The 23,410-nt window shown below is 40.4% G+C and overlaps 1 protein-coding gene across 3 annotated transcripts in view; it reads left to right on the top strand.

Annotated features, from left to right (window-relative positions):
- Positions 1 to 23,410, top strand: part of LOC136862098 (torsin-1B) — a 223,522-nt gene that overhangs the window by 14,268 nt on the left and 185,844 nt on the right. For 2 of the 3 annotated variants that reach the window (XM_068225565.1, XM_067138862.2), the window contains exon 2: positions 20,386 to 20,654. In XM_068225565.1, coding sequence (XP_068081666.1) covers positions 20,386 to 20,654 — 269 coding nt within the window. Of the gene's footprint in view, positions 1 to 20,385; positions 20,655 to 23,410 lie in introns of those variants that run through there. The other variant, XM_068225566.1, reaches the window with a different exon arrangement.

Raw genomic sequence — 23,410 nt, forward strand, 5'->3', positions numbered from 1 at the left:
ATATCCGCAGATAACCATTTTGCGGATGCAGATAACCATTTGCAGATGCAGGTGAAGGAAGTGCGGATGTGGAGCGGACGCAGATATTATTTTGCATATCCGTGCAGGGCTGTATTCATAACATGAATTTCAGAGTCATCTTAGTCTTCTTTCGTTGTTCTCCTAATAGTGGATCAATTGCTTGTCTTGTATTTGTTATTAAAGACAGGACACTGCTCGGCGTGGATGTGTGTAGGAAGACTACACCCACAATTGAGGGAGGAAGACTTAGTGGGTTACCTAAAAGACGGTGGAATGCCAGGCAAAATCAGTTGTGAACAATTGTCCATGAAAGGAGAGAATAAAGATTATAAGATAGGTGTGCCTTACGTGCAACTAGAAACAATGTCAACCTAGCTTCTGGCCCAAAGGAGTTATTGTGAGACAGTATATCTTTCGGAGGCCACACAATATTGGAGTACGTCTCTTAGCATTAGTTAATGAAGGGATGATCAACACGTTGAAGACGATGTTACCCCTTCTGGGGTGACAGACGCTCATACAAAATATCGTATGTCACCCCTCGTGGGGTGGAATTTCTCTGGCATTTGTACGGGGTGACATATGCAATCATCAGAACTCAATTATTAATGGCAAGGGAAATAATGTGGATTGGAGTCTATTATTGCTTTATTCTTACACACGATTGTTACATAACTTCAGAAATGGTTATTATTAGATCAGTGGAGCTTCATTGTTGTAAGGAAAGTTAAAATTACAAAAGAAACCAACACAGATGACGATATGTCATGCTAGTCATTCAATTTGACATAGTATAAATTATATGAAAGGATAACCGTTTTTACAACATACACATCACTTGTGAACCAACTCGTAAGGTTTGCATAAGAATGCTTTGTCCAGGCAGTGTTTACAGTATGTTGTTACTTTTTTCTCTTTACTTGCAGCCTCTCAGTCTCCAGTTTTGTTAGCCTCTTTGTAGCATATGCTGCAGTATTTCCTTCTCTTCCATGTGGAATTTGCAGCCTTTTCACTTTCTTCCGTCTCCACAAGGAGATGATTACCATGATTGTGACAAGGTGTTTCTACTTCATCCGACAAGCACATCATGTCAAGAGCACATTTCTCCTTGAAGGTAGTGATGGACATTTTCTGCAGCTTTGGCACTGTTTGATAGTTTCTGAATGCAATCCACAAATTCACCAAGCTCATTCCAATTAATAGTTCTGTCGCTACCTTGTGATACAATCTGACAGTTTTCCGAACAGATGCATTATAGGGTGATAGCTGATCAGATACATCAACGCCAGGCTTTCCTTTGTTATAGTCAATAACTATGGATGGTTTGAAAATTTCTGTGCTACTCTTATCATGTTTTCCTGAAGATACGAATTTTAACTGGTGCTTAGTTGAGAGCATATAAACCTCTCGTTTGTCCATCCATTTCAGTTGAAGTGACTTCCTCGTGTTTCTTGTTCTTGTACATAATGTGGGTTTACAAGCAAAACACAGTAAGTCAGTTTTGATTATTAGCATTTGTACCATGCCATTTAAGATTTTTTTATTTTTATTTTTTTTACTTTGTTCACTGGTGAAATCCATTAAGTTGTCTGAGATCATTTTGGTTATTGAATTTTGTATTTTAATTTTTTTTCAGGTAAATTACACTGCCTGACAAAAAAAAAATTAAAGCACCCAGAAGGGGAGGAGGAAACTAAATGAAACTTTGCGTGTTGAAAGGATATGTGATGTTATTTCAGTGATTACAAATTAGAGTCAAATTTACAAAGAACTTGGCAGTACGAACCCACATGTCAGTGTGACGTTGCAACCCCTCTGACCTGGATGCATGCACTGATTTGGTTGGGAAGCGTGTCTTAAAGTCGTTGTATTCTCTCCTGAGGCAAGATGGCACACAACTGTTGTAACGGAGCCTTGATATCCTGGATACTGCCACTGGGACAGAGTTGATGTCCGAGCTGGTCCGTCACAGGTTTTATCGGGGAAAGATCTGGGGATCTTGCTGGCCATGGGAGTACATTTACATTACACAGACAGTTCATAGAGACATGTACTGTGTGTGGGCGAGCATTGTCCTGTTGAAAAATGGCACCGCGGAATTGTCGTATGAGAGGTAACGTGAGGAGCAGGATGTCAGTGACGTAATGTTATGCCATCAGAGTTCCCTCAATCATTACCAGCCATGACCTGAAGTCATACCCAATGGCTTCCCACACCATGGCACCAGGAGTAATACCGCTGTGCCTCTCGAAAACATTGGAAGAATGGAACCTCTCAGCAGATCGCTGCCATACTCACAGACGAGGGTCATTCGGGGTGGTGCAGAACCGCGATTCATCACTGAACATAATGCGATGCCATTCATCAGCAGTCCATGCTTCCTGGTCATGGCACCACTCTGAATCCAGCTGTTTGTGTTGAGGTATTAACGGCAGCCTACGCACGGGACGGTAATTCCCTAGTCCAGCTATTGTTAATCTCCGACCATTGAAGCGGGATGACACAGAATGTTGCAGGGTGTTCATTATTTGTTGTCGGATGGCAGGCACAGATGTGAAGGGGTTACAATGTGCTTGATCCTCCCCTGTGGTGGTCAGACGTGATCAACTGGAACCGTGACTACGAGTATGCCTGCCCTCACGTTCCCATGCAGTCCAGCATTGGGCCACTGTCGCATCCGATCCCTCTGTGGGTGGGAGCGGTAGAATAACACCCACGGTATCCCCTGCCTGTCGTAAGATGTGACTAAAAGGGGCCCTAGGGGCTCTGAACTTGGGAGAGTGGGTTGGCGACCATGGGGTCCTTTATGAGTCCTGGCATTGCTTCCACTTACTTGTGCCAGGCTGCTCACTTTCATCTATCCTATCCAACCTCCCTTGGTGAACACTTATTCCTTTCTGACTCCAACTATATTAGAGCAGTTTCTGTGAAACACTTTTCCACCTTGTCAATACTCTACATTTTATTATAATTATCTGTTCTACATTATTTAATTTAGTTTCCGGGTTGAACCGTGTTGTACTTGTCTGCACATCACGTACAGTTTGCCGACGTTTCGAATACATTGCAGTATTCTTTGTCAAGGCGACTGAAATACCCCTACTCGATCCGAGGTAATCAGTCTCCCAGGCAGAAATTACACTACTAGAGTGGCCCTGATCTTGGTCTTTTATATCCTAGCCTTTCTGGCTGACGTAAGCCCTGGCTGTCTCGTGAGTATTCTGGAAAGTATGTGTCACAGCCAGGTAGTGGGGGCTTGCCCGCGCTGTTATGCAATGGGGTTGCTGCCCGTGTGTTTATGTTGTGGTCTGTATGTCTTAATCTATGAATGATAGGCATCCAAGAAATACTGATTTTATATCCTTCTTCTAAATTTATGTTGTTCGGATGTTTCTTGATTTCGATAGCCTTGCGGATTTTCCTTTCCAGATTCCAAGGGATAGTTGCTAGGATCTTGGTCTTGTCAACTGGTATTCCGTGCCTAGTTTCATAGGAATGCTTGGCTACCGCTGAAATATCTGTGTTTTGGTTCTTGGTGTGACGGATATGTTCTTTTAGGCGGGTGGAGATCAGACGTTTTGTCTCACCTACATAACAAGCTCCGCAGCTACATTCATTGTGATATACTCCAGGGGCCTGTAATTCTGTTGTGTCTTTTACTGGTGGTAGATAACGGGCTAGCTTCCGGTGCGGTTTATAGATAGTTTTTATGTTGTATTTGTCCAGTATCTTGCCGATCCTATCTGTAGTGTTTTTAATGTATGGCAGTATCGCTGTTTTTGGGCGGGTCAGTTCTTCTTTCCCGTTGTTTTCTCCTGCAGCGGCCTTTTCTTTGTTCTCTTCTGATTTTTTTAAGGACTCGTCGGATGTTATTGAGCGAGTAGCCATTTTTCCTGAGGGTTCTCGTGAGGTGTTCTTTCTCTTCCTTGAGGTGCTCTGCGTCAGATATCGCTATGGCCCTGTTCACCAGTGATGTTAGGACAGCCTGCTTTTGTGATGGGTGATGATAAGACGAGGCATGTAGGTACCTGCCTGTGTGAGTGGGTTTCCTGTATACTGCATGACTCAGCGTCCCATTGGAGTTGCGTATTACTAGCACGTCCAGGAACGGTAGTTTTCTGTCTACTTCTATTTCCATGGTGAAGTTAATATTTACGTGTATGGAGTTGAGATGGTTGAGAAATAGCTGTAGGTTATTGCTCCCATGAGGCCAGATTACGAATGTGTCGTCCACAAAATGGAGGAAACATTTCGGTTTCAGGGCAGATGTAGCTAAGGCTTTCTGTTCGAAGTGTTCCATATACAGGTTTGTTATTATTGGAGAGAGTGGCAACCCCATCGCAGCCCCTTCTGTCTGTTCGTAGAACTCCCCATTGAAATAGAAATAAGTGGCGCTAAGGCATTCTTTAGCTAGTGTTGACAGGTCTTCTGGAAGTTTCTGGTCTAATAGCGGAAATACTTCTGTTAGTGAAAAGTAACGTGACGTCAAAACTTACTAATAAGTCCGTATTTTCAATTGATTGGTCCTTAAGGAGCTGGATGAAATGTCGGGAGTCCTTCACGTAGGTTTCAGTGTGTCCTGTATGTGGCTGAAGTAGTCCAGCTAGGTAACGGGCGATATCGTGCGTGGGAGATCCTATAGCGCTCACAATAGGTCGCAGAGGTATGCTTTCTTCATGGATTTTAGGAAGGCCATACAATTTAGGAGGTATCGGGTCCGAGGATATCAGCTTCTTCTGTATTTCGGCTGGGATACTGGAATTTTTTACTAGTGTGTGGAGTTTGTTCTTAATGCGGTTGGTAGGGTTCCTTATTTTTCTGTGTGTAGAATCGGTGAGTAATTGTTCTATTTTCCGAGTGTAGTCTGTGCGTGTCATTATCACCGAAGCGTTACAGATTCAAATGCAACAACTGCAGCTCCTCGTACATCGGTCAAACTGGCCGCAACTTCAACATCAGATACTCCGAACATATCAACGCCATTAAATACAACAGATTCTCCGCCATAGGACAACACATACATGACTCCAAGCACAATTTCACCAATATTGAAAAAGACATGAAAATACTTAAAATCATTAACAAAGGCCCCCTCTTAAATACTACTGAAAATTGTTTCATTCACCTTGACCAATACTTCAACCCCAATTTCAACTTAAATGACATTTCTGAAAAACCCAACATCCTATTTGACTTCCTAATTCTTCTTCTCAAAAATTCTAAATTTCAAAACCTGAATTCAATTTTCCATGCCTTACAAAGTTCCTACCCACATTTTATACCTCCAGTAACCCACCCTCCTAACCCACCCTAAACTACCCCTCTTTCATCCCTATCTTATGCTCTCTCGCCACCTTTCAACTTTAAACCCTTTTAATCTTTTCTTATTCACTAATCTTCTTTCTTTATTAATTTATCCTATTTTTCTTTTCACCCCTAAAAAAAAAACCTACGTTGCCACCTTCATTTTGGGCCCTCACTTTCAAATTTAAACTCGTGCCTTGCGCCCGCCAGCTTTGACTACTTCAATCACGACCTGCATTTTTTATATTCAAGAAATAGCGCACTGTGCATACACGTTTTCATTTGTTTCTGGTATTGCGCTTTTTACCATTTTTTCTATTCACTATTGTTTTTTCACGTCAACTGTTCTAAAAATCATAATTACGTATTCAATTATATTGAATCGTGTTATAAGTATATATATGCACATTTTCGTGAACTAAGCAAATACTTGATCATTAATCTATCCTTCAATCTCCGTCAGCGTATGAAACTACAGCACTTGACGTTGTAAACACTGCGCCGATCTTCTGGAGCTTGCAAATTTACTTCGGTTGAGCTGCTTGTCTTCGGCTTCTACATGACTTTAGATCTTCATATTTGGATTGTGTTGTGACTTTGTGCCTGACGGTGTATGCAGTCTGGCTCATTTAACTGTTCTCTGCTTTTCGTGAACATTGTGAGACAGTGCCAAACATTGTGTGTGCCGTGCTGATGCTTGGAAGATTACACATTACTTCTTTTAATTGACTTACATTCCACTTTGTCTGAATTTTACAGTGCCTACCCCCGTCATTTTTATATTGCCTCTTCAACTGATATTGTGTGGACTTGACCGTTAACTTCTTTCTTACTTATGCATTGTTTTTCGAGTTATAATCGGCTAATGATGACCCAGACTGGGGTCGAAACCGGTACCATTTCCACTTTTAATTAAATAAGAATGTAATCTCTACATCTCTTATTTACTTGTATTGAATAGGTTGAACTACCAATTTTTTATTATTTCAATTTAACTGTGTTTCTGAAACGCTGCAGGTACAACAGCATTATACCAGCATATGTGAGACTGAAATATCACACCAAGAACCGACGGACAGATCGTATTCTTCATGAAACCAGCATAAAACTCCTCAGAGAACGGATCAGTGACACAAGACAGACTCTGGACCACCTCAACAATAAATTATTTCATCTCCACCTGCAACTTGCCAGCACTTTGTCCCTCAATGACTGGACCACGTTAGACAGCATTAGCAACACACAATCCCAGCGTACACTGGAACTAGCCACTGCCAAGCAAAACAAGAAATTCAACTGCTTCTTACAAAAACAGAAACTGAAACCACCTACTCCACTGCAGAAGAATGTAATAGTTAACCTCACAGACAAGCCACTCAGTGAACCTACTACCTCGGTCTTGAGAAAAGGACTCAACTACGCAGTAGCTCCGACTAGTATACCGGTGGAAGAAATAATTAGCAAAGTTGAAATTGCAATCCGACACCTTCCTACCGAATCTGCAAAGGAGATCAGACAGGATATATCATGTCTACTGAGAACCGCAAAGCCGCCGCCATCCAATTTGACTAAAGAAGAAATTCATGCCCTAAAAACACTACGTCAAGATACGGAAACAATTATCCTACCCGCAGATAAAGGCAACGCATCGGTGATAATGACACGCACAGACTACACTCGGAAAATAGAACAATTACTCACCGATTCTACATACAGAAAAATAAGGAACTCTACCAACCGCATTAAGAACAAACTCCACACACTAGTAAAAAATTCCAGTATCCCAGCCGAAATACAGAAGAAGCTGATATCCTTGGACCCGAAACCTCCTAAATTGTATGGCCTAACTAAAATCCATGAAGAAGGCATACCTCTGCGACCTATCGTGAGCACTATAGGATCTCCCACGCACGATATCGCCCGTTACCTAGCTGGACTACTTCAGCCACATACAGGACACACTGAAACCTACGTAAAGGACTCCTGACATTTCATCCAGCTCCTTAAGGACCAATCAATTGAAAGTACGGACTTATTAGTAAGTTTTGACGTCACGTTACTTTTCACTAACAGAAGTATTTCCGCTATTAGACCAGAAACTTCCAGAAGACCTGTCAACACTAGCTAAAGAATGCCTTAGCGCCACGTATGTCTATTTCAACGGGGAGTTCTACGAACAGACAGAAGGGGCCGCGATGGGGTCGCCACTCTCTCCAATAATAGCAAACCTGTATATGGAACACTTCGAACAGAAAGCCTTAGCTACATCTGCCCTGAAACCGAAATGTTTTCTCCGTTTTGTGGACGACACATTCATAATCTGGCCTCATGGGAGCAATAACCTACAGCTATTTCTCGACCATCTCAACTCCATACACGTAAATATTAACTTCACCATGGAAATAGAAGTAGACGGAAAACTACCGTTCCTGGACATGCTAGTAATACGCAACTCCAATGGGACGCTGAGTCATGCAGTATACAGGAAACCCACTCACACAGACAGGTACCTACATGCCTCGTCTTATCACCCATCACAAAAGCAGGCTGTCCTAACATCACTGGTGAACAGGGCCATAGCGATATCTGACGCAGAGCACCTCGAGGAAGAGAAAGAACACCTCACGAGAACCCTCAAGAAAAGTGGCTACTCGCTCAATAACATCCGACGAGTCCTTAAAAAATCAGAAGAGAACAAAGAAAAGGCCGCCGCAGGAGAAAACAACGGGAAAGAAGAACTGACCCGCCCATAAACAGCGATACTGCCATACATTAAAAACACTACAATCAGGATCGGCAAGATACTGGACAAATACAATATAAAAACTATCTATAAACCGCACCGGAAGCTAGCCCGTTATCTACCACCAGTAAAAGACACAATAGAATTACAGGCCCCTGGAGTATATCACATTGAATGTAGCTGCAGAGCTTGTTATGTAGGTGAGACAAAACGTCTGATCTCCACCCGCCTACAAGAACATATCCCTCACACCAAGAACCAAAACACAGATATTTCAGCGGTAGCCAAGCATTCCTACGAAACTAGGCACGGAATATCATTTGACAAGACCAAGATCCTAGCAACTATCCCTTGGAATCTGGAAAAGAAAATCCGCGAGGCTATCGAAATCAAGAAACATCCGAACAACATAAATTTAGAAGAAGGATATAAAATCAGTAATTCTTGGATAGACTACAGGAACTAAGTGGACCGAGGAGAGAAAGCTGGCTCATAGTCAGCAAATGAAGGAGTGTTGGAAGAAGAAGAAAGCAACAACTTTACCCAAGAGTAGATACGAGCCCCGTGGTCGTCAGTACGCCTAAACGACAAAGAAGAAGAAGAAGTAATTCTTGGATGCCTATCATTCGTAGTTTAAGACATACAGACCACAACATAAACACACGGGCAGCAACCCCTTTACATAACAGCGCGGGCAAGCCCCCACTACCTGGCTGTGACACATACTTTCCAGAATACTCACGAGTCAGCCAGAAAGGCTAGGATATAAAAGGCCAAGATCAGGGCCACTCTAGTAGTGTAATTTCTGCCTGGGAGACTGATAACCTCGGATCGAGTTGGGGTATTTCAGTCGCCTTGACAAAGAATACTGCAATGTATTCGAAACGTCAGGAAACTGTATGTGATGTGCAGACAAGTACAACACGGTTCAACCCGGAAATTAAATTAAATCATTCTTCACACCTTGGAAGCTTCACTTCTAAGATCTGTCCTACATGTTTAAAGAGCTACTGCTTTCTTCTTCAGCAGTGCAAAACCATCAAACAAAATCCTTAGACTTGATATATTTGTAACAATACAGTCATCAACAAACCAAATTATACGTAAATCTTGAAATCGTTAAAATATTTCTTTGGTGTCTTAACTGTTCACTTACACTTGCTATGTCATTTAGTAAAAACTTTATAAATAGAGTAATTTTCAAATCAAAAATGAATAAAACCTATTAAGTTATTCACTATATACTAAAATTTAAAATCTGCTTTGTTCTTTAAACTTCTTCTTTCCTTAATTCCATATTTACATCTATAAAATAAAAATATTTCTTTGTGTCTAAACTGTTCACTTACACTTACTATGTCGTTTAGAAAATACAGCAAAAATAGAATAATTTTCACATCATATAAAAATTAATAAAACCTATTAAGGTAGTCACCCTCCCCTGCAAATCATGTGACCTTGCCGCGGTCAGGAGGCTTCTGCGTCCCAATGAAGTAGATAGCCGAGCTGCAGGTGCAGCCATATCGGATGGGTATCTGTCGAGAGACCAGACTAACGAATGGTTCATCGAAAGGAGGGGTAGCAGCCTTTCGGAAGTTACAAGGGTGGCAGTCTAGATGATTTACTGATATGATCTTTTAATAATAGTCAACATGACTTAGCTGTATTGATACTGCTGCACGTCTGAAAGCAACGGGAAACTACTGCCACAACTAACTCCCGAGGACATGCAGCTCTCCCTGTATGGATGATGGCTTCCTCCTGAGTAAAATATTCTGGAGGAAAATAGTCCCCCATTCGGATCTCTGGGTGGGGACTACATGAAAGGGGGCGATCATCAAGAAGATGGGTACTACTAACATTTTACGAGTTGGAGCATGGAATGTTAGAAGTTTGAATCATTGTGGTAGGTTAGAGAATCTGAAAAGGGAGATGGATAGACTGAACTTAGATGTAGTTGGTATAAGTGAAGTACGTTGGCAGGAAGAACAGGATTTTTGGTCAGGCGACTACAGATTTATTAACACAAAATTGAACAGGGGAAATGCAGGAGTTGGTTTAATAATGAATAAGAAAATATGCCAGTGGGTAAGCTACTATGACCAGCATAGTGAAAGGATTATTGTTGTCAAGATAGACACCAAACTAATGCCCACTATAAGTAATTTTATTCACGCTGAGTGAAATGGTAGTTTAGGGGAAGGCCTAAAATGTAATTATCAAATATTTATGTTATTAGTGGTCGTATCTTAATGAAAATCAGTAAACAAAGTTGGGGAACACATTTCTATACTCCAGGTTATAAATAATTTGTATTCAAGCTCAGTGAAATGGTAGTTTCGGAGAAGGCCTAAAATTTAATTCTCAAATATTTGTTATTAGTGGTCGCATCTGAATAAAAATTGGTATGCAAAGTCGGGGAATAAGTCACTATAATCTAGGCATAAATAATTGTATTCTTCCTGAGTAAAATGGTAGTTTAGGGGAAGGCCTAAAATTTAATTCTCAAATATTTGTTATCAGTGGTCGTACCTTAACGAAATTCGATAGGCTAAGTCGGGGAATAACTCGCTACAATCTAGGCCATAAATAATTGAATTCATGCTGAGAAAAATGGTAGTTTAGTGGAAGCCCTAAAATTTAATCCTCAAATATTTGTTATTAAAGGTCCTATCTTAATGAAAATCGGTATACAAATTTGGGAAATGAGTCACTATAATCTAGGCCCTAAATAATTTTATTTGTGGTGAGTGAAATGGTATTTTAGGGGAAGCCCTAAAATTTAATTCTCGAATAATCATGTTAGTAGTGTTCATATCGATATAAATACTACATAACGAAAGTTATATAGTATTAAATGTCTGATCATTTGTCTTATACATTGTTACCATACCGGCTATTATCACAGAGATATTCATGAATTTGGATTTTTGTTACTAAGTCCATATTAGCACAGAGTCACAAGAAAATGGGTGAACAGAATTTAATGAAAATCGGTATGTAAAGTCGGAGAATAAGGAACTACAGTCTACGCTATAAATAATTTTATAAGACACCCTAATATCACAGAGTCGAAAGGAAACTAAATGTGAAGGCCTACAATATAGAAATCTCATAAAATTGATCAACATTAACATTATATTGACCATTGTTTGTTGTAATTTGCTTTGTGTCTTCTGTTGCCACTCATCTCTGATAGATAGGATTATAGATCAGATGTGAGGCTTTTCAGGCGTTTGCTCTATTAACCATCGTTTCGTCTTAGGTCTGACACTAGACTCATCAGAGTGGGATGTGTCAGACCCTACCCACTGATGCTGGGGTGTATGCAGGTGAACTACTACTAATGAAAGTTTTCATTCCCCTCCCTGAGGGGGAGGGGTGGGCCACCTAGAAGGTAACGCTTCTCTCTGGCCAGGAGATTCAGCGGGGTTTGTGGTTTTAATGGAGTAGGAGGATGGGTTAGGGTGATTTGGCATGGTGGAGGAGGTGGGGGGGAATTTTCCTCTGGCTGTGTGCTTTATTTACGACTTGGGTCTTTTACAATTTTGTCAGACTTTGCAACGTTTCATATTACTATTTACAAATTACGATTGCAACTGGTGAATTCGAGTAATGGTATATACAATGATGTGAGCTAAGAGTTTTCACATACCTGTAACACAGATGTTGAATTTTAAAATATGGCACCAACTTGATAGTTATACGTACATGAAAACTGTATGTACAATGAGCAGGGGTAATAGGAATTTACATTATATGAGTAGAACCCATCTTTTAATGGGACTATTTACAATGTGATACCAATTATAGAGTTATATTTACGAGAATACTTTATATACAATGAGATGGGATGAAAGGGTTTTAACAATAAAAGTTAGGATAAATGTTGTATTTGGACTATTAACAAAATTGCACCAACAAGATAGTGAAAAATGATATATATACAGTTAATACAATCATGTGAGCTAACTAGAGTTTTACAGTAAATGATGTAGAAGAGACAAGATGACAATAATAATGTTAATTGCATTATTTACAGTATGTTCCAGTTAAATAGTTCTTACATACTACAAGTGTGTATAGTCGACATCCTTATTTGGTCGGTTAGGTAGTGGGGAGGGCGTTGACGAGGGCTCACCATGATATTGTATTGCCATTACGATATGATTTATAGAGTGACTGGGGTGTTAGGGGTGTGGGTGAGGTATTGGGCGTGGGGTGGGTGTTGGGGAGTGGTGGTTGCTGTCGCAGTTCTCTTGGAGGCATCGCTTCAGGGTGGGGGTAGGGATCGGTAAAGGTGGTAAGGTGTCTGGATGAAATGTGGGGAAGGGGGAGGTGGGCCGTTGAGTAGGTGGTTTAGGAAGGGGTGATTCCGGTCCAGGGCTCATCGATAGGCGCGCTGAAATTGGTTGAGGACATAGGAGTCGAGATTTGGGAAGGGAAAGATGTTTTGTAGGTCCGAGGTGGGATAGCGGAATGGGACCCAGAGGGTGTGGCGTACGATGCGTCGTTCTATGGAGAGGAGGGGGCGATAGAGGTTAGGGTTGTATTTGGCTATGGCTGCCCAGGTGGTGAGTCCATAGGATATGGGTGGTCGGACAAAGGATTTGTATGTGTGGAGGAGGAGGAGGAGGGAGGATTTGAGACCCCACCGTGTGCCGGCTAGGCGCCGCACCAGTCAAGCACGATTGGCTGTCTTGGATTTGAGGTGTTGGAAGTGGGGACGGAAGGTTAGGTGTTGGTCAAAGAGGATGCCGAGGTATTTTAGGGTGGGTTGGGTACAGATGCGTGTGTCCCGGACATAGAGGTTGAGGTGGCTGGGATTGCGGGTGGTGCTGAATTTACCGCGGTTGCGGCTGAAGAGGATGGCTCGGGTCTTATCGGGGTTTAGTTTCAGGTGCCACTGGTTGCACCAGGAGAGGAAGATGTCGAGGTAAGGTTGGATGGTTTGGTTGATGGCTTGGACTGAGTATAGGGGGGCCAGGATTGCTGTATCATCTGCAAACTGTAGGAGCTGGGTGGGAGCAGGGGTTGAGGGATATCTGCTACGAATAGGATAAAGAGTAGTGGAGAGAGGGGTGATCCCTGGGGGACTCCTAGAGTGAGAGGAAAGGGTGGGGAGAGTTGATTGTTTATGGATATCTGGGTGGTGTGGTTGGTTAGGTATGAGGATATCAGACGGATGTAGGAGGTGGGGAAGACAAAGAACCTTGGTTTAAAGAGGAGCGTGGGGTGCCAGATGGATTCGAAGGCTAGTTGGAAGTCGAAGATGACTAGGAGCGTGGGATGGGCGCGGTTAAAGTTATTGGATGTGGTTTGGATGAGATGGAGGAGTTGGTCTTTGGTGGAAAGTTTGGGCCGGAAACCGAATTGTGAGGGGGGAAGCAGATGGTTGGATTGCATGTGGGAGTGGAGCCAGCGGACCAGGATTTTGGCTAGGACTGTGATTAGGGTTATGGGATGGTAGGAATCAAGTTCGGAGGTTTTTTCTCCAGATTTAGGGAACAGGAGCATTGTGGTATGTTTCCATGGAGGGGGAGGGAATCCTGTGCGAAGGATGAAAGTAGAGGTTGGCCAGTAGCTTGAGGAGGGAAAGCGGGGCATGTTGAATGTGGAGGTAACAGGTTTTATCGGGACCGGGCGCTGTGTTACGGGATTTGGACAGAATTGATTGGATTTCGGTAGGTGTTAAGGGGGTTGTGGGAGAGGGTGTGGTTGTTTGATGGGCTGAGTTGGGGGAGGAGGCTAAGGAAAGATATAGTGGAGTATCGGTGTTGTTGAAGTTGGAGTCGAGGTGGGAATTAAAGTGGTGGGTGAAATGCTCAGCAAAGATTTCCAGTTTCTCCTCGGTGTTGGCTGGAGCTACGCCATATTGGATTATCGGGTATTTGGGGGTGGATTTAGTCCCGAGTAGGGTATTGAGTTTTCGGCAGAATTTGGTAGGGTGGGTGTTGAGCGAGTTCAGGTTGGTGCAGGTTTGGGCCCAGGTGCGGCGGGAGTGTGCAGTAAGATAGTTTCTAATAGTTCTGAGGATTTTTCGGTGTAGGCAAAGAAAGTAGGGGTCCCTGGTAGTCGTGAATTCTCAAAGGTAGGATTGGGAGAGTTTCTGTAGGTGGGAAAGCGCGGGGGGGGGCAGTCTTGGCTGGGATGGGGATGGGGAGTTCCCTCCATAGGAACTTAGAATTTTCCATTCGGAATTACTAGGCGGGCAATAATTCCATTGTAGAGATTTATCTCCCGTATGCAGTTATCAGACTGTGCCTCTTATAATGGGCTTCTAATAAGTTAACCTGCATACACCCCAGCGTCAGTGGGTAGGGTCTGACACATCCCACTCTGATGAGTCTAGTGTCAGACCTAAGACGAAACGCTGGTTAATAGAGCAAACGCCTGAAAAGCCTCACATCTGATCTTTTTTGATATGCTCTATTGGTGAAAAATATCTAATTCCCTCCATGGGAACTTAGAATTTTTTATTCAGATAGGATTACTGCGACGTGCAGGGTACTTTTTTAAAAAAAATTGCCTTACATCGCTCCGACACAGATAGAAAAGGGCTAGGAGTGTGAAGGAAGTGGCCTTGGCCTTAATGAAGGTACAGCCAAAGCATTTGCCTGGTGTGAAAATGGGAAACCACGGAATACCATCTTTAAGGCTGCCGACAGTGAAGTTCGAATCCACTATTTCCCGGATACAAGCTCACAGCTGTAATGTCCAATAACGGACCACGTATATTGGTATTATAAATATACTCATTCAGGACAAATATTTCAGATTCCCTATGGGAATCAACATCTTTATCATCTGATAGCCAAGCAGGCATCAATTTTTGGTAAAGAGACAAAATCTCTCATAGTGCATTGGCACTGCCGGTGGCTCCAAGTAGCCTACGCAGTGGCTTCCACGGTATGCACTAGCCAGCGTCTTGGTAGGTGTGCTACGTACCAACCGATGAGCCCAACCTAGCACACGAGGGCGAAACGCTGGCAACCAGGAATGAGTTAGTTGGAAAATTTATAATGTCCAATAACGGACCACTTATATGGGTATTACCATAGTACTGTTCGTTAAAAGTGAGAAAATGTGCGGTTTTTCATTTGATCAAGTATTTTATATGATAACATTGCTTTTAATCGCTACTTTCCTACTGACGTTTTTGTAATGACCTATGTTGACTTCAGTAGGAAAACTACAAATTCAGTATTTCTGAAAATCCTGTAGCGAAGCACGGGTACATTAGCTAGTTTGTACTATAACCATAATGGTTATAACAAATATTGTTAAGATTATTAACAAAATAAAACCATCACCTCATTGAAAAAAGACTTTGTTACTTCTTACAACAACAACAACAACAACAATAACAACAATGATTTACTCCGGTTCATAAACATTTTAAAAAATATTTCAACTATGCTGCATTCCCTTACCAACGATAGCTCAAGGCAATCACCTGCCTGCGCTCACTCAGTCAACAACATTACATGAAAGAGTAAAAAAAACCCCAGGATCTGGAGGAGAGATCATGGGCAACACTTCAATTGTTCATCCCTTTTTTCACAAGTATCAATTCAAAACTTACTTTCCGCTTTTTTAAATTTGTACATTCGGTATTACCAGCTAGAGGAGTATCATAGTATTACCAACACCAAATAGTGCATCATGTTCAATATTGACGATTATATAATCAAGAAAACTCTGTAATGACAGCAACATCCACTGCACTACTTAAAAATAGTTTCTTTCCAGCCTCCTTTGACGCACTTTCTACATTGCTTCCATTTATTTTAACAAGTGCGTTAATCACATTCCAACCGATCAGCCAACCAAGAATAATGGTTAATATTACAGAAAGCATAGCATGATGTTTTTAAAGGATTGTTTTAATGTATTTTAACATGTTTTTGTATCCAATCCATTTTACTTGGTATTTATTACGATTTTCCTTAATTAGCTCAAGATGGTCCAAATGAGGTTCAAAACATGTCCTGATGTTTAACATGAATATTCATTTTCAATATATAGTTGATATTGTACTGAATCGGTGGACCCAGAATAGAACGTCTTGATGATTTTGTTCATATTCCATCATAAGTAGTGTGACCATATGATGTTGTGTTTGAGTCATCAGTCCATAGACTGGTTTGATGCAGCCCTCCATGCCACCCTATCCTGTGCTAAACTTTTCATTTCTACCTAACTATTGCATCCTACATCTGCTCTAACCTGTTTGTCATATTCATACCTTGGTCTACCCCTACCGTTCTTACCACCTACACTTCCTTCAAAAACCAACTGAACAAGTCCTGGGTGTCTTCAAGATATGTCCTATCATTCTATCTCTTCTTCTCGTCAAATTTAGCCAAATCGATCTCCTCTCACCAATTCAATTCAGTATCTCTTCATTCGTGATTCGATCTATCCATCTCACCTGCAGCATTCTTCTGTAACACCACATTTCAAAAGCTTCTATTCTCTTTCTTTCTGAGCTAGTTATCGTCCATGTTTCACTTCCATGCAATGCCACGCTCCACACGAAAGTCTTCAAAAACATCTTTCTAATTCCGATATCAATGTTTGAAGTGAGCAAATTTCTTTTCTTAAGATAGCTCTTCCTTGCTTGTGCTAGTCTGCATTTTATGTCCTCCTTACTTCTGCCATCGATAGTTACTGTACTACCCAAGTAACAATATTCATCTACTTCCTTTAAGACTTTGTTTCCTAATCTAATATTTCCTTCGTCACCTGCCTTCGTTCAACTGCACTCCATTACTTTTGTTTTGGACTTATTTATTTTCATCTTGTACTCCTTACCCAAGACTTCATCCATACCATTCAGCAACTTCTCGAGATCTTCTGCAGTCTCAGATAGAATAACAATATCATCGGCAAATCTCAAGGTTTTGATTTCCTCTCCTTGGACTGTGATTCCCTTTCCAAATTTCTCTTTCATTTCCTTTACTGCCTCTTCTATGTAAACATTGAAAAGGAGAGGGGACAAACTGCAGCCTTGGCTCACTCCTTTCTGGATTGCTGCTTCTTTTTCAAAGCCCTCGATTCTTATCACTGCAGACTGATTTTTATACAGGTTGGAGATAATTCTTCGTTCTCGGTATCTGATCCCTATCATCCTCAGAATCATAAATAGCTTGTTCCAATCAACATTATCGAATGCCTTTTCTAGATCTACGAATGCCATGTACGTGGGCTTGTCCTTCTTGATTCGATCTTCTAAGATCAGACGTAAAGTCAGGATTGCTTCACGTGTTCCTACATTTTTCCTGAAGCCAAATTGATCTTCTCCCAACTCAGCTTCAACTTGTTTTTCCATTCTTCTGTAAATAATACATGTTAAAATTTTGCAGACATGAGATACTAAACTAATGGTGTGGTAGTTTTTACACCTGTCAGCACCGGCTTTCTTGGGAATAGGTATAACAACATTCTGCCGAAAATCGGATGGGACTTCTCCTGTCTCATACATCCTGCATACTAAATGAAATAACCTTGCCATGCTGGTTTCTCCTAAGGCAGTCAGTAGTTCAGAGGGAATATCATCAATTCCAGGTGCCTTGTTCCTATTTAGGTCACTCACAGCTCTGTCAAACTCTGACCTCAAAATTGGGTCTCCCATTTCATCAGCATTAGCAGCCTCTTCATGTTCCAGAACCAAATTATCTACATCGTTACCTTGATACAACTGTTGGATATGCTCCTGCCATCTTTCTGCTTTGTCTTCTTTCCCTAGAAGTGGCTTTCCATCTGAGCTCTTAATATTCATGCACCTAGATTTACTTTCTCCAAAGGTTTCCTTGATTTTCCTGTATGCAGCATCTACCTTTCCCAAGACCATACAGTTTTCGACATCCTTGCACTTCTCCTTCAGCCATTCTTCCTTAGCTACCTTGCACTTTCTATCAATTGATTCTTTAATCGCCTGTATTCTTTTCAGCCCTCTTCATTTCTAGCATTCTTGTATTTTCTTCGTTCATCAATCAGGTCTAGTATCTCCTGAGTTATCCACTGATTCTTAGTTGATCTTTTCTTTCTTCCTAACATTTCTTCAGCTGCCCTACTGACTTCATTTTTCATGACTCTCCACTCTTCCTCTATTGTGTTTCCTTCAGCCTTTTCATTTAGTCCTTTTGCAACATGTTCCTTGAAACAATCTCTCACACTCTTTTCTTTCAACTTGTCTAGATCCCATCTTTTTGCATTCTTTCCTTTCTTCAATTTCTTCAACTTCAGATGGCATTTCATGACCAACAAGTTGTGGTCAGAGTCCACGTCTGCTCCTGGGAAAGTTTTGCAATCCAACACCTGGTTTCTGAATCTCTGCCTAATCATAATGAAGTCTATTTGATACCTTCCAGTGTCTCCAGGTCTCGTCCACGTATACAGCCGTCGTTTGTGGTGTTTGAACCAAGTATTGGCAAGGACTAAATTATGATCAGTGCAGAATTCAACCAGCCGACTTCCTCTTTCGTTCCTTTGTCCCAATCCGAATTTTCCTACTGTACTACCTTCTCTTCCTTGGCCTACCACTGCATTCCAGTTTCCCATCACAATTAGATTCTCGTCACCTTTTACATATTGAATTAAATCGTCTATCTCCTCATATATTCTTTCGATTTCTTCATCATTCGCTGAACTAGTAGGCATATAGACCTGCACTATTGTGGTGGGCATTGGTTTGGTGTCTATCTTGACAACAATAATTCTTTCGCTATGCTGGTCGTAGTAGCTTATCCGCTGCCCTATTTTCTTATTCATTATTAAACCAACTCCTGCATTTCCCCCGTTTGATTTCGTGTCGATAATTCGGTAGTCGCCTGACCAAAAATCCTGTTCTTCCTGCCAACGTACTTCACTTATACCAACTACATCTAACTTTAGCCTATCCATCTCCCTTTTCAGATTCTCTAACCTACCACAACGATTCAAACTTCTAACATTCCACGCTCCGACTCGCAGAATGTTAGTATCCTTCTTCCTGATGATCGCCCCCTCTCGTGTAGTCCCCATCCAGAGATCCGAATGGGGGACTAGTTTACCTCCGGAATATTTTACCCGGGAGGAAGCCATCATCAGTACTTCATTCATACAGAGAGAGCTGCATGTCCTCGGGAGGTAGTTACGGCTGTAGTTTCCCGTTGCTTTCAGCCGAGTAGCAGTATCAACACAGCTAAGCCATGTTGAGTATTATTACAAGGCCGTATCAGTCAATCATCTAGACTGCCGCCCTTGCAACTACCGAAAGGCTGCTACCCCCCTATCGATGAACCATTCGTTAGTCTGGTCTCTCAACAGATACCCATCCGATATGGTTGCACCTGCGGCTCGGCTATCTGCATCATTGGGACACGCAAGCCTCCCCACCGCGGCAAGGTCACATGGTTCGCAGAGGAGGGACCATATGATACATCTGAAATAAAGGACACAGGGTCCTGAAATGCCACTTGACTCTTGCAAAGTTATTATATTCTCTACATTTAAAGGTATTTGAAGGACGTTACTTTGCAGGTGAATGTTATTTAACTAAAATGTTACTATTTTACACACCTTTAAATTTAATTTATTACAACAGAGTACTTTTGCTTTTAAACGACAGTCTATGTACGTTTCTATGATTAAATTTTTGCTAATAAATCTGTTTTATCCACTGCATACTTATGAAAGTGGACAGATAAGCCAAGCCAAAATTAGATAATGTTAATGACCCATGCCAAAATGCGGCAGCGATTTCTATGTATTTGAGAACAAGTTATCACCCATATCATTTTCAAAATATTTTGACTATTTTGTTTTCAGCTGTGTACAAATATTTCTCCGTGGAATGGGTGTGATACAGCGAGAAAAAGTTTGAAAAAATAAACTACGTAACATTTGAAATATAGATATATTTCCTACTTTTTCCTGGATTCCCAGGCATAGGGCTGAAATGTAGGACATCTGGTTACCATAATCATAAAAATGGTTTAACAACTGTATAAGAATGACATTCTGGTGATTGGAGATGCTATGATGTATGGCATTCACCCAAAAATGTCCTGAAGAACTACTTTAATTTTTGAATTTAGTTTTTGTTCCTTCAGTTCATATGTCTGAATTTAGAAAATATAGTATACATTATTTTGTTGAAGTATCTGTCTGCATTAGGTTATATTAATGTTCTATACAGATAAATATATAAGTGTCTGAACTGCACAAAGTAGTATGCACCACAATGGCATAACCTTCTGATTATACAGAGTAACATTCCATTTTAAAATATACTAATTTATGCAGTCTTACAGCAGTATTCTCTGTTGCAGCTCTTGCATGGACCCTGACAGAGAATGTGTATGGACAGCAAATTGCAAATGAAATTATTGTGTCAGCATTGAAAGGTCACTTACGGCAGTCCAGTCCAAGGAGCAAAGCTTTAACATTGAGTTTTCATGGAAGACCTGGAGTGGGAAAAAATTATGTTGCTACATTCATCCAGAATAGTTTATTTGACAAGGGATACAAGAGCAGATATGCTCATTTCTTCTCAGGCAGACTTCATTTTCCTTTAGAAAGTGAAGTTGATATATATAAGGTACGTATGGATGTGTAAAGAGTGAATGCTGCTTTTAGAAAAACATATTTGAGTACACAGTTGATAATCATATAATCTATTATTTCCTGAAAACTTACACATCATCACAGTTGTAATAACATTCATTTGTGCATGGAATTTGTTCACATAGGATTTGACTAATTTGAAATTGATTAATTAAAAGATTTGGATAAAAGTTTGTTAATTCTAAATCCAGAGGGAGATATTTTGATTATTCAAAGTTTACCCGTACATTGTCAGTATCACGAGTATATAGTGTACTCATTTTGAAGTTAATGTTATGAAATTACCCCGAGTGCTAAGAATGTCGAGTAAAGTTATTGACATATTGTGAAAGATAAAGCAGGAAAGAATCCTTTACATAGGAAATAGTTATAGCATGTTTTGCATACTGATTTTTAGGATTGGATTCCTTTCCTCTTAATAAGCAATTCATTGTCATAAAATGTGAATGATCTGAAAGGTCAAGCCATTGCACATGAGTACACACTTTATAGAATATAGCTTAGTGAAGTTTGAAGTGATTAAAGAAGAGGAGAAAGCAAACAAATCGCTTCACAGACAACTACAAACTACTTTTGTAAGGCATTTCAAATATAATTTTACCCAGGATACTGAAGTACCGGGCTGAGTAGTTCAAAGGGTAGAATCTTTGTACAAGTTAGCGGGTTTAATACTCGCTCAGTCGATGGTATTTGAAGGTGCTCAGATATGTCAGAAAGTAAAGAATATAATGTCGTTTGGCAAATGAAACCTCCCCACTCCACTTTTGTGATTTTGCAGGAGAAATATAAACCATTTGTCAGAAGATCATCATATATATTATTTCAGTAATATAGATCCCTGTTGCGGCGCTCACAAGTAACCGCTCGTGACAAATGAGTATTCAAAAGAAGGAGAATAGATATTAGCAGTGACGAGTTGCACTCTCATTTCATAAATATCGATAATTTCCTTAAAGAATGAGTTTTTTTTTAATGTACGAAGTGTGCGATTTGCAAATACTATTGCTGTAGGAAAATACACTCCATCATTGCTGTCCACTTCACAGTTTGGCCGCTGGGATGCCTGTTTTATGTCGTCATAATATGCTGTAATTATCAGTTAAGAAAAGAATGATAGTAAAACTAAAAATTACTTCTGGAACATTCGTCAGTACAATAATGCACTTGCATTTGCTTCCATTCAAGTGGATACCATAAATTAAAAAAAAAAAAAAAAATCAAAGATTACGTTAAGTGGTAAGACTGATCTATGTATTCTTTAGTTCACCAGGGGGCTACTCCACCACACACTTTATGAACATGCAAGATTTCTCGCACGGGTCCCCTAGTTTTTAATATTCTAGCAAGGCTGTTTTGAAATAAGTGAATAAAATTTTATATTTTAACATTGCCTCGTTCAATTTTGTTTCTACATCAAAATTATTATTGAGCGGTGGAGTAATGAGGTTATGCAATTTAAATTTCTAAATAATTTTTGATCACCAAGGTTTAAAAAAAACCATTTTATTCCAATAAGTGTGTTATGTTTTAACCCGCGAGGGGTCGCGTGCCGATGTAACGTCGGGAGTCGCGTACGGTCGTTTCGACCCGAAATCAATAAAACATCAAACGCTTACTTAATATGCTATTTATTGTTACAATAATATAACATCATACTATTTAAACTCAGACAAACACTTGTTAAGATATTAATTATAATATTATTCAGCCTTTTGCTAATGAAATTGAAAATAAAAATTCAAGTTCTGTTTATGGAAAGTACTTCTAAAATGCTGTTCAATTTCATTTAATACACATGTAGACAATGCTCCTTCTTCCTCTACTCAACAATGAATGATAAGAGTGCACTTTCTGCATTATAAAAAAAATCTACGCCATGAGTCGCGTATGGTTGAATAGAACAGAGACAGGTAACATGAGGAGTCGCATGCGAATGAAACGACCGGATAGCCAGCTTGTCACTCACTGAAGGAGTGGAGAGCGATAACAGTGGTGTGACAGAAGTGGGGATGAGTCCATTGAAAGGTACTGAGGGGTAGGAAGTGTAATAAACAGTGTTCGTGGAAGGATTGATCAAAATAAACAGACATGGTTGAAACGACCGGACGCGACTCATCATAGGTTAAAAATTGGTTGATAATATGATAGCTATTTACAACAAAATTCAAAATTTTAACAGTTGTATCAAATCAGTTTGACAGCTGGGGCATGTAAGTTAGCAGTGTAATACTGCAATAATTCACTGAATAACAGGTATGAAAAAAATTGTGAAATAAAATAAATTACAGAAAATGATTACATCTCTCATATGCGAATATGATGCTGGTGTTTCTCTTCATCCATTTGTTACACATCATATTTGCTGATTAGCAGTCAAATGCAAACTTTGCTTCGAAGAATGTGTCTGCGGGGATTTTGAGGTAGAGAATCGAAGAAGGCATGGAAATCATGTGGAATCAACTGCTTCATTTTCAGTAGATGAGTAAATATATGTGCTTTGATATCAGTTTGACGTGAATACAATTGAGGTACAGGTACATTCATCTTGTTCTTGAACAGTCTATTGGAAAGAATACTCCATTCATCATTGTAGTTTAATTTGAATTCAGTGATCACTGAGGTATTATAATTCTGGCACTGAATATATGTTACAGTTGGCTCTCCTCATTTTGAACATGGGTAAATGGACAAGTACCATAAAACTCTGCAATTTGCCTCATGAGTTAATGT

The sequence above is a fragment of the Anabrus simplex genome, chromosome 1 (assembly GCF_040414725.1).
Source record: "Anabrus simplex isolate iqAnaSimp1 chromosome 1, ASM4041472v1, whole genome shotgun sequence".
Taxonomy (NCBI): Eukaryota; Metazoa; Arthropoda; class Insecta; order Orthoptera; family Tettigoniidae; genus Anabrus; species Anabrus simplex.